Here is a 12148-nt window from a genome sequence, read left to right on the forward strand (position 1 = left end):
TTTCACGCAGTTCTCTTTTCTATAGAAACATATTTTAATCCGAAAGGTACACTTTCACACTTTCACTTTGCAAAGACATTGCGACTTTTACAGGAAAGATTGGATAGTCCGGATGAGAATGCTATTTCGGACGCTACTATCATGGTGGTTGTTATGCTGGGTTTGTCAGCGGAACTTATAGGTGACTCTGGTGCGGCGGAGAAGCATGTTGATGGGTTGAAGAGGATCGTTGAGCTGAGAGGTGGTTTGGAGGGATTGAGATTTGATAATCCTAGATTGCCAGCAAAGGTTTGCAGGTGAGTATGTACACTGTAGTTTTGAAAGTGATTACTCACGTTCTATAGGGTCGATCTCGGTCTTGTTCTTCGATTTGGCTGTAAACCTGTCTTCTTCACCAACGAAGACATATCCTGGAATCCATACCTCCCACCCCAAGTCCGTACGAAAAAGACCACACAACATCCCGAAGCATTCATCAAAACTCTAGACCCAAGACTAGCAAACGTATGGAAAGACCTACACGAATTCTCTACGTTAAGCAACCTCGCCTATCAAACAGACCGTAAACTCCAACCAAATACATTCAGCGAAATAATGATATCAATACTCTACAGACTTGTCGCCTTAACACCTGAGAATCCGGTGGAGAATGCTATCAGACTTGGTATGATGGTGTTTACTGCGTCTATTTTCTTTCGGTGGAGGGCTATGAAGCAGAGACAGGCTTATCTTGATGGTAGTTTTAGGGATGCTTTGGGGGAGTTGAGGAAGGCTTCTGTTCAACCACCCAGGGCTGTGGTGTTGTGGCTTTTGGTACTCTGGGAGATGAATATCAATGGGGATAGGTGTGGTGAGTTCTTGGATTGGACTTGTGAGGTTTTGAGAGATATGGAGATTAGTTCGTGGGGTCGTATAAGTGAAGTTCTGAAGATGGTTGTTTGGATCGATTGTTTGTTCGATGCACCTGGCAGAAGGGCGTTCGAACCGATATTAGCACAGGTGAGCGGACGACCCCGAGAGATTTGACTACAGCCTTTAATATACAATCTCTATGTATCTGGTCTAACTTGAAGCCATTTCGGTCTTCCAGAATCATAAACCCCCTCACAAGCCGCATCAACACAAACCCCCAAACTCCCAAAATACATCCCCCTCCCCGTCAACCCAGGTCCATAATGCGCATACTTTCCCGAATTCGTCATAATAGTCCTCGCAGACGGTGGTATAACTGGTTCTGTGACCATACACCAGCATGTATCCGTCAATATCTGCACCCCAAACTTCTCAAGTTGGGTTATGTAGCCTGCTTGTTCTGCTAGTTTGTATATCGATCGTCCGCATGTTACTACTACTGCGACATTGGGTGCTTTCTGACGGCCTTGGACTAGATGGGTGAGGTCTCGGAGTTCGGTGAGGGAGAAATGGGGATTGCCGAGGGAGAGAAGGTCGAGAGGTTGATTAGGCGGTGCGCTGTTGAGTTTATCCCAGCAGGCACCTAAATCACTGGGTTGAACTTGAAAAGTGGTGATTTCTGAAGCGGTGACTGCGTCGAGACTAGTCGCTTCTGGAGTTACACCCACGATGTGAAACATTGGAGCGCTGGAGACTGTTGCGAAAGCTGCACCAAAAGCTTTCAAGTCATCCGTCGACAGACCATATTTCTCAAGACCTGTCACCACCGGTATACGACTCGTTGATAATGTCCCAACATAGTATCCAAGAAGAGGCGGAAAGGAATCATCAAGCCCTGATGAATTCTTTACTCCTACAACGTTGACTTGTACTGAAGCCAGTCGGTTCACGTCAACATGAGGTCCTCCCTTCGGCGCCCTTCCCGTTAGAGCGATGGAAATATCCAGAAAATCAGGATATTTCATCGTTCGCGCTCCCAAAACGCTATTTGCGTAAACAACAGCATTACTCTCCGCCCAAGCAACCTGCTCTCCGACCTTTGGTGCACTATCAAGCTGATACGGCGCACAGGTATACGTTGCCTTGGCACCCATATCAACATACGCCTGTCCCAACTTATCAGCCGCTTCCCCAAATTCCGTGTCAACACCAAGCGCTCGCCATCGCTTTTGATCGACGGATATAGAGTTTAACGTTGTAGGGACGCGCACTTTACCGCCCCAGTCACGTAGGCGCTCTGCGAGTAAGAGTGTAGCTGGGCCGGTGTACACGCAGGCGTCGATATGGACTTGCGTTATGGACATGAGGCGTGTTGTGTTGAGGAGGTGTGCCATGCGGAGGACTATGCGGATTGCTACGCGGGAGGCTTCGCCGTGATCGCCGCGGAGGAGTTCCTGGTCGAGAGGAGAGAGCTTTATGCCCTCTAAAGCGGGTGTAGTTTCGAGGATGAGTCCATTTTCTGGCTTTGATAGCATCGGTGTAGTTGAAACATGACCATCATCCACATAAACCGTCTGTCCATCTAATTGAAGGAGCTGTCGAAAGTCATCTTTGGCAAGTACTACCACAGGAATAGATTGCTGAAAGACTTCTTCAGCAATCATAACACCCAACGTAAGAATATCCTCTCTCCGTTCAAAGATGATAGCTTCCGGAGCTTTTCCATTGAGGAGAAGCTCGAGCATAACTCCGCTGCCGGTACATGATCCTCGACCTCCTGGGATAGCGAGTATGGTGTTTTGAAGTTTCTGGCCACTTAGTGGATGATGGCGGTCTATGACTTCGCTTGTATCCGGATTGACACCGCCCCAGAAACTCAGTTCGAGATTGCTTGTGAGGAGTTTTGCTGAGGCTCTGCCTTGGACGTAGGCTGTGCCTGTCCATGTGAAATCTTGTACTGAACCCATCGTTGGTGGAGTATTTTAGATGCTGATCATTGTCCTCTAAACTTGAATGAAGTTCAGCTTTTTAGAGTAGGGACTGGCTTGTGATCTTCAACCACGAGTGTCTTTTCACTAGGTCGATATTAGTTACCGTATTTGAGGATCCCAAAGGGAAAATTCTGCCTGATCGATCGACGTTGACAACTCACATAGTCCAGACTTCGAGGCCCCAGCGTAGATCGCTTAGGAACAATACCGCTTCAACCCGTCTTTAGCACTTGAGATAGTCCCACTGGCGGTCAATACTTGAGAATCACCAATGGATCATTTGCAGTAGAAAGAGATACTGGTATTCTGCTTGTCAATCCTCGGCCTGTGAGAGGAACAACTTATCAACCCCGCATTGCACTATCTTTCTCCAGAACTCCATATTGACTATCAATCGGCTCGAGTCGGAAGGCAAACCCGGCTTCACGGATTCCGGGCCGGCAATTGATAGGACATAGCCGCGAAGAATGTGTTGTGGCTGAAATTGATGGTATAGACAACGGATTGAAGAAGTTTTGAAGGGAGGACAAGGATTGGATCAAATATGCGTGACCTAAGCGTTCCGATGATGACAGTCATTTTGCGAGATCTTACCTTCCGAATTGAGGTCCCCTGTCAGAGAGATATTAAATCCAAGTATAAAAGATAAACATTGGTGTCCTAAGCAATTTTATCATTAATCTATGGGCTATCAAGGTAAAGAATTCACGGACCTCCCCCGACTTCGGCTACAGCTGCCCCTTGCGTCATCCCGCTCTACTCCACTAAAACCCCAACTCAGAAGCTCAAGCTTCAACCAAAGCTCCCAATTTCAATCCCCGTTGACCACCGACTTGAAGCTTCATCCTCATAAGCTTCTCCACAATGCGCGTCGCAACAGTCTTGGCTTCAGCCTCTCTGGCAATCGCCTTTGACTGGCAACAAGTTCTCGGTACCGATAACAACAATAACGCGCCTGTTTTGAGTGACAGTGCTCCCTCGTACCGATCTGAGCTGTTGAGCTTGCACAAGTCTCTCATCGAGACTTCTTCCGTCTCAGGAACTGAGCATGATGTCGGTGTTTGGCTTGAGAAGTATCTTGAGAAGAAGGGATATACCACTGCGCGTCAGGAACTCGAGCCTTTTGAGAATACGCCGGAGGGAAAGACGCGGTTTAATGTGCTGGCTTGGCGACAGGATGGGAAGAAGGCTTTTGAGCCCAAGATTGCTGTGAGCAGTCATATTGATGTTGTCCCGCCGCATATTCCTTATGGAATTGATGATGGAGAAATCACGGGGGACACTATGATCACTGGTCGTGGAAGCGTTGATGCGAAGGGTAGTGTCGCTGCTCAGATCACCGCCCTGGAGAACCTTATCAAGGACGACAAGATTGATGCTCACAAGGTTCTTCTCCTGTTCGTCGTCGGCGAGGAGGTCAAGGGTGATGGTATGCGCCGTTTCAGTACCGCCCTCGAGGAGAAGGAGCTTCCATACAACCTGGACGCTGTTATCTTTGGTGAGCCCACCGAACTCAAGCTTGCTTGCGGACACAAGGGCATGTTGGGCTGCGATGTCACCACCAAGGGCTTCCCCGGTCACAGCGGCTACCCATGGTTGGGCAAGTCAGCCAACGAACTCATGATCCGAGCATTCGCCAAGATCTTCGAAACCGATCTTGGTAGCAGTGAGCTGTTTGGTAACACTACTGTCAATGTTGGTCGATACCATGGTGGAGTGGCAGCAAATGTCATTCCCGAGGAGGCCAAGGTCGGTGTGGCTGTTCGTGTCGCCAGTGGAAAGCAAGCCGACGGACACGTTGCTGTCCATGACAAGATGCAAGCCATCTTTGACGAAGTCGACAAGGACGCCTTCACTTTCTACTGCACCCACGGCTATGGTCCTGTCGAGGCCAACTGCGACGTCGATGGTATGTTCGCCGAACCCTATTGAGAGATCATTTGCTAACACGTTCAGGTTTCGAGAAAATCACCGTCAACTACGGAACTGACATTCCCAACCTCAAGGGCGACCACACACCATACCTGTACGGTCCTGGAAACATTTTGGTAGCACATGGCGCGCGAGAGAACCTGACCGTCGCCGATCTTGAGACCGCTGTCGAGGGATACCAAAAACTGATTCTTCATGCGTTGAAGCAATAGCCTGCTTGGCCTAAATAGAAACCCCAAACTTCCGTCCCTTTAGTCTATGTTGGATATGCTAGTATGATATGATATGGTAGCTTGACGCTCGAAAGAAACATGACATCGTAAATTGAGTGCTTGCTTAAGCGCCGGTAATCTTGGCCCATCGCTCTGGCAGGATCTTGCTGAAATCGAAGTTGCCATCTGGTCCCTTCTCAATGGCGCCCTTCTCGGTGACAACGGCGTCGATGAGCTCGGCGGGTGTAACGTCGAAAGCAGGGTTCCAAACGTTGATTCGCTGGTCGGCGGTAGCAACTCGCACCTTGCTGCTCTCATCCACAGAGCCATCGGGCTTGATGACGGCTCCAGTCACTTGCGTAAGCTCCTCCGCCTTTCGCTCCTCAATCTTGATACCGTCGCCAGTCTCGGTCTCCAAGTCAATGCTGGTGGTAGGGGCAGCGACGATGAACTTGACACCGTGATGCTTGGCCAGAACAGCGAGTTGGTATGTACCGATCTTGTTGGCTGTGTCACCGTTGCGAACAACACGGTCGGCACCCACGATGACGGCAGCGATGTTCTTCTCTTGCTTTCGGGTGCGGAAGAGAGATGCGGCCATGGAGTCTGTGATCAGAGTGCTGGGAATCTTCTCAAAGACTAGCTCGAAAGCAGTGAGTCGACTGCCTTGATTGTAAGGGCGAGTCTCTGTGCAGAAAGCGTGCTGAAGAAGGTCCTTGGACTGGAGAGTTCGGATAATTCCCAGGGCGGTACCGTGACCGGATGTAGCGAGTGATCCAGTGTTGCAGTGAGTAAGGACCGAGATCTTCTTGTCAGAAGAGGCACCAGCTTGTGATCGAAGCCACTCAGCACCATGGTCGCCAATGGAGAGGTTGGTCTGGAGATCCTTCTCAAAGATCTTCTCAGCCTCCTCGATGAAAGCAGTGATAACTTGGTCCTTTGAAGCAGTACTTCCAACTGATCTGATTGTTGCCTTGAGTTGGTTGATAGCGTTGGTCAAATCAACAGCAGTAGGTCGACTCTCCTTGAGGTAATCGAGAGCCTCTTCAATCTGGGAGATAGTGCCCTCGGCGTCTGAAGCAGTGACACTTCCATTCTGAAGCTCCACAGCCAAGCCAAGAGCTGCAACAATGGCGATGGCAGGGGCACCTCGGACTCGCATGGTTGCGATGCTGTCGAAAGCCTCTGTTCGGTTGGAGACTTCATCGTAGTGAAACTCGTGAGGAAGACGGAGCTGGTCAAGGACCTGGAGCTGACCGCGAGTGTACTTGACAGCCTGGAGAGAAGACATTTTGAACTTTTAATCTATAACAAAAAGATAATGAAGAAACCAAAATTTCATATGCTTCTATGCCCAACTCATCACCCAAAATGTTGCCCCTCCAAGATTCTGCCGCCACCCCACCATCAGAACAAAAATAGCGTCATATTAATCAACCAATAAACGACACGCGTGGATTCACCGCCTAAAACCGGACAAATGCCGCTTCCGGCGCAACATGATGAGCTAAGGAGCCTGAAGCACCCCTACGTCAACAGGGGTGTCTATCCCTAGTTCAGTCCACCGGAGCTCAGTTCGGGACAGCTTTAGCGATATCGTCTGGGCTGCTCATACTTGCTACTTGAACAAACAGCAATGACAAGTGCGCGTTCGAGCTGTTTGCCATGGAACAGCCATTCTCGACGTCAAAAGTGACTGGTAAGAGTCAATTCATTCGTGTTGATGACATGTCACGCTAACATGACACCTTGTCGCAAGTCGAGTACTTCGATCCTCACGATGTTTACAAGCTACTCGCCCCTGGTTTGATTCCTCGATTACCTCTACGAAACCTGAACTGGCAATCGCATGCTGGACCTCTGCGATCTATCGATACTCTTCACGTTGAGCTTCTTCAAGGAGATGACCCTGCTAGTGCAGATGCGGCTCCTTATACCCTCCGACGATCAGGGAGCACAGTAGACGATGGTTTCCAGCAACAGAACTTTGGAAGCGGGACTCAAGCGCCATCGGCTGATCAGATAGATACCCAAGCTTTGCCATCGAGGGCAATTGGAAGTCAGCGACGACATCAAATTCCTGGTCTACGACGGACACCTTACCTCAAGGTACTGCTGGTACGATGCGACGATAATGAAACATACAAAACCTCTGTTCGAACCGAGATTCGCGAATGGATCAAGGAACATATACCTTCTTCGACGAACCCGAAACGAAACAGCAAGCAGGAGAAGCACGATGCTTTCGATTACTTGATCTTACACGTGGTCCTTCCGAATACAGTGGCCTCGACACAGCCTCGAACAAGCGGACGGTCGGAGGGTGCTTCAGAGAAGAGCGGACCGCGATGGCGTACCGGATCGACACCTCTTTTCGAGAAGCTCCGTACTGACTTCTCTGGCCTTGGAAAGACAGCGCCAGATAGGGTTGCTCAGATCAGAATTGGAATCAACGATCTCCCTTATGATCAGCTTCCGAGAGTCGTTCCCGCAGTGCCGACGGGCTATCTGGAGGACGAGCACGATGCCGAGAATGCTTGGGCGGAGCTCATTGCCAAGTTGAAGAGCCTCATTCTTACATCTTTCGACCAACGTGTGCTTCAATATGAAGAAGATATTAAAGAAAAGGACGGCCAACGAACTTTACCCGGGTGGAACTTTTGTACCTTTTTCATACTGAAGGAGGGTTTGGCAAGAGGTTTTGAGAGTGTTGGACTTGTTGAGGATGCATTGGTTGGATATGATGAGCTTAGCGTTGGACTTGACTCTGTTGTCAATGAGCAAGCCGACGAAGGATCACCTACTAGACATGGAGGCACGATGCTCAGTTACACCGAAGAGCTCAAGGAAATTGTCAACGCGGCTCTTGCCAAGTCACCTGGCGGAAACAATGCGGACGAGGAGGCTGTTGATCTCCAGTCAAATGAGACCATCAAGGAACAGTTTGACGAGATCCCTATCAACGCCACCAAGAAGGCCTACAGAGACAAGATTCTTGCCAACGATGTTTCGGTGTTTGACTTCAGATGCTACATTTTTGCACGACAGATCGCACTGCTTTTACGACTAGGAAATGCTTGGTCATCCAAGGAAGATCTGCTAGACAAGCTCAAAGAACAACAAGAATCTGTCTTGCATGGAGTTGCTCCTCTAGCACCTCCTCCAAAACCCACTGACGACGTGGAAAACTTGTCTAGTCTTGGTGAGATATGTCGAAGGACTTTACAGTTCATCCCGGCTGTGTCTCAGATTATGCGCCGAGATATCCTCACTGCTGTGGCATCAGACAAATCAGATGACGACGAGTCACCTATAGATCCTAACCTTTCTGAGGTCATGGACAATGTCGTCGCTTCATTTGCCTTCTCTGTTGCTCAGCAGATCCTTGCGCAAACAGCATCAAAGTCGCTACCCATTCCTCCATCAACCCTCGCGCCTGCTCAGAGCGAAGAGCAAAAGAGCTCCATCCCTGAGCCCAAGACCATGATGCACCCTGCCCGTACCACATCACTTCATGTCACAACGGGCCAGGCACCTGGAACTCGTCCCCCACCTAGCCCCGGTGTCTTTCCCGGCCCAGGCATGCCTCAGATCAATAATGATCAGGATGCTCAGTTTCTCAAGGCAGGTCTCGAGGACTTGGCTGCTAGACGCGCCGAGCTTTACATGCTTTCCCGAAGCATTCTTGATGGCCTAGGCAAGAAACGTGGATGGAGTGATGGCTGGAAGGAGGCGCCTATCATCGCAGAAGCCGAGGCAGATTTTGAAGAGATAAGCTTGGATGACCCGTCTTCGGGAGATGCTGGTGCTTCAGAAGAAATTCCACCCTTGGACATGGGTGTCAATAACAGCCTTCTTCAAACTGCGATTGACAACCAGGACAACTTTTACCGTCTGTATGAGATCCTCACAGACAAGGCACTTCGACACTATACTGTCGCAAACCATGATCATGCTGTGCAAGCCAGTATGGCAGATCTTGCTGTGCTTAAGTTCTTCCTCGAGGACTTTGGTGCCGCCGCGTCGTATTTCTATAGGGCAACGCCTTTCTTTGGTGAGAGCGGATGGACTTCGCTGGAGCTTTCGATGCTTGTCATGTATCTGCACTGTCTTCGCGAGATGAAGTCAAAGGATGACTATGTCAGGGTCGCTCTCAAGCTATTGACCAAGTCATGTGCTGCTGAGCATGAGAGGCTTGAGCAGCGCTCAAAGAGAGTTTCAAGCATTGGAAAGCCTGAGCCTGCAGATGCGATGTCGATGAAGGGAGTTGTTGGTAATCTGTTTGATTTGGCTTCGTCTCTGTCTCAGCAAGTCAAGGTTCATCTGTCCAAGTTCTTTACTAATATCGAACTTGCTGGCGCTCCTGAGTATTTTGAGGAAGAGGACAAATGCTCGCTGACCATTAACCTCTGGAGTCTACTGCCCGATGATATCAAGCTTGATGGAATTGATGCGCGAATAACGGCTACCGAGCCAGGACCTACTAGAGAATTGAAGTTCTCGAGAACAGGAGAGATTGTGTTACATCCTGGTCAAAATTCAATCACAGTCGACTGCACAGTAAGTTTCTCTGCCAGCTAAGAAAAGGCCAAGCTAACCATTTCAGTCTGTTATTCCTGGAAAGTACAAGATCGATCATCTTGGTTTGTCTTCAAGCAACCTCTTCCTTCACTTCGAACGTGATTTCAACACACCGCCCCCACCAACAAGCGACATCTTTAGACATCCTGAGGTCATCATCTTCCAACGCGAGGGTGCCCTGGATGTACAGCTTACAGCTACAAAACATACTGCCTTGGACAAGAATAACACTCTGGATCTTGTCCTTGACCCCGGCTGGAACTCTATCAAGAAATGTGAAATCCGGATTAAGCCAACCACAGGCGGTCTCAGACTGTTGACCATTGAAGCCAAGGTTGTCGACTCCTCGGTTGAGTTCGCAAAGAAGCCTGAATCTGGTGGTGTCATTCATTTCAATGAGATTGAGGCCGAGACGCCTGTTACCTTGCGCTTTCCTTACTCGGTTGAGCAGGATATGGCTGATGTTTCCGCCAAGGTCGACGTCTCTTACACTGTTGAGTCAGGTGAGAAGTACACCTTTGCCAAATCAATCATGATTCCTATCTCCTTGGCTTTGGGCGTCAACGTGCAGGATGTCTTCAAGCATCAAGCCCTCTACTCCCGCTTCAATGTGTCTACTGCGAGCCACAGTCCTCTACGCCTTTACAAGAGCGAGTTGATAGAGTCGGACTTGTTCGAATCTGAGTTTGGTGTTCCGCCTACTGACTCAACGATCGTGTTCTCGAAGCAACCCGCTACATTGCTTTATCGTGTCAAGCGAAAGGCCAACGTCAGATCAGCCAAGCGAGCTGCGAGGACTATGTATCTGAAGCTTTACTACAATGTTCTTCAGACAGAGATCGAGGACGCTCTTGTGAATTCGATATTCGAGGCCCTCGACGATCCTGGTTTGTCTTCGTTCTCTAAGCTCATTAGGGCAGTAGTCACTAGAGAAGCAAAGACATTGTTGCCCATTGATCTCGAACGAGCTGCACTACTAGGGGCGGTATCTACCAGCTTCCTAGCTGAGGCACCGTGGGACAAGCACTTTGCCGGCATTGGAAAGGTACCTGGCACGGAGCAAGATGCAACAGAGAGAATCTCATCTGCTGTCAAAGCCTGGCAGATTTCCAACGCACAAGTCCCAATTTCAGCAACCCAGCCAGATGATCCATGCACTCTTCTCATCCCAGTCGAGATTCCTTCACTGCCTATCCTTCACACAGCCGATATACAGCTTCAAACTCCAGTGACAGAGCTGCTCGACCAGAAGCCAGGCGTGGTTCCCACCGTAGCTATCAACCAAATGCTCCCAGCTACCCTTCACCTAAAATGGACACAGGTCTGGGACACTGAGATGCAGCACAAGAAGGACATAGAATACAGCTACGAAGTCTCCGCTCCGGGCGACACATGGCTTCTCGGCGGTCGTCGCAAAGGCCACTTCGTCATTCCTGGCTCCAAGAAGGAACCCCTCTCTTCATCATCCGACACAGAGGCTCAAGTTCCTCTCATCTTGATCCCTCTTCGCGAAGGCTGGCTGCCATATCCTACCATTGAGATTCGCGAGGTAAAAGATGGTGTTGAGAATGAGGCGCAAACGTGCGAGTTGGACTTTAGAAACCTGGGTGAGTCGATACGGGCTGTTTGTGAGAGGAAGGGCGTTACTGTTAGCTTGGATGCGAGCGGGCCTGGAGGAGGGCCGTTGGTGTTGGAAAGTGAGGAACCTAATCGGGAGAGAGGGAGGATAGTTGCTTAGATTTGTTAGGCGTTTAGCTGGGATTGTAATACTATGTTATTTGATGGCAATGTTCCTCTTGATTAAATCTACGGGCACTATGGCAGTCCATTCTTGCAGATACACTGATTAGCCTCGCGACAGATCGTTATCTGAGCACATTGTATTCTCATCCCAAGACAACCCTAAACCAGATGAAACTCATCTTCACAACCTCACCATGATGCAATACCTACTCCTTCCCCTCCTCATCAACAGGGATACACACAATAAACATCAAACAACCACCCTCACTTCTAAACGGTCCATGCCGCATCCCGGGTTTCCGGTACGCATAAGCGCCCTTCTCCCATCCCCGCTGCAGATGTTCGTCGTACAAGTCCCCCTCAGCCATGTATATCTCCTCAACATAATCATGCACGAAAACGTCCTGCTTGTTGCGCGCGCCGGGCTGCCAGCGCTGCAGGGTTGTTCGACGGCCTGTCTGGGTGTCTTGGTTGAGGATGAGTTCGTCTACGCCTGGTTCGATGGGGGTCCAGGTGCGGTTTTGGGATGCGGGATGGAATTCGAATTGCTCCATCGTTTATTGTATGTATGTCTTTTATTTCTGATTATTGGTAAGATGTATGTATTCTGTGTATTCTGATTGACTGATACTGTTACACAAATGCTGCAAGTATGGAATTCTATCTACTCCGTCTTAAATCCTCCAACATTGAAGCTTTCCTTGAATTACGAGATCGCAATGAATGATATCATTTGTAAGCTTACGATGACAAATGAAGCAACTCCCGCATTCTCCCGCCAAAAGAGAGCAAGTCTAATTAATACCTTGGAAGAGGCAATCGGACGCATTTTGTAAT

General features: G+C 49.4%; 5 protein-coding genes across 5 annotated transcripts; 2 read left to right on the top strand and 3 right to left on the bottom strand.

The window, feature by feature from the left end:
• Positions 1-1294: 1294 nt before the first annotated feature.
• On the bottom strand, positions 1295-2819 carry FIESC28_11344 (uncharacterized protein; the record flags this gene model as incomplete). Its single annotated transcript, XM_031165469.1, has 2 exons — positions 1295-1303; positions 1347-2819. The coding sequence occupies 2 exons, from the start codon at positions 2817-2819 to the stop codon at positions 1295-1297; spliced, it is 1482 nt and encodes a 493-aa protein (XP_031010481.1).
• Positions 2820-3707: 888 nt separating this feature from the next.
• On the top strand, positions 3708-4987 carry FIESC28_11345 (uncharacterized protein; the record flags this gene model as incomplete). Its single annotated transcript, XM_031165470.1, has 2 exons — positions 3708-4752; positions 4800-4987. 2 exons carry the CDS (start codon positions 3708-3710, stop codon positions 4985-4987), a joined length of 1233 nt encoding a protein of 410 aa, XP_031010482.1.
• Positions 4988-5111: 124 nt separating this feature from the next.
• FIESC28_11346 (uncharacterized protein) lies at positions 5112-6278 on the bottom strand (the record flags this gene model as incomplete). The annotated part of the gene is made up of 1 exon (XM_031165471.1): positions 5112-6278. The coding sequence occupies one exon, from the start codon at positions 6276-6278 to the stop codon at positions 5112-5114; it is 1167 nt and encodes a 388-aa protein (XP_031010483.1).
• A 374-nt stretch (positions 6279-6652) lies between these two features.
• On the top strand, positions 6653-11306 carry FIESC28_11347 (uncharacterized protein; the record flags this gene model as incomplete). Its single annotated transcript, XM_031165472.1, has 3 exons — positions 6653-6686; positions 6747-9547; positions 9594-11306. 3 exons carry the CDS (start codon positions 6653-6655, stop codon positions 11304-11306), a joined length of 4548 nt encoding a protein of 1515 aa, XP_031010484.1.
• A 211-nt stretch (positions 11307-11517) lies between these two features.
• On the bottom strand, positions 11518-11865 carry FIESC28_11348 (uncharacterized protein; the record flags this gene model as incomplete). Its single annotated transcript, XM_031165473.1, has 1 exon — positions 11518-11865. One exon carries the CDS (start codon positions 11863-11865, stop codon positions 11518-11520), a length of 348 nt encoding a protein of 115 aa, XP_031010485.1.
• Positions 11866-12148: the final 283 nt, after the last annotated feature.

This window comes from Fusarium coffeatum, assembly GCF_003316985.1.
Source record: "Fusarium coffeatum strain FIESC_28 chromosome Unknown BRIP53273_contig_385, whole genome shotgun sequence".
Classification (NCBI taxonomy): domain Eukaryota; kingdom Fungi; phylum Ascomycota; class Sordariomycetes; order Hypocreales; family Nectriaceae; genus Fusarium; species Fusarium coffeatum.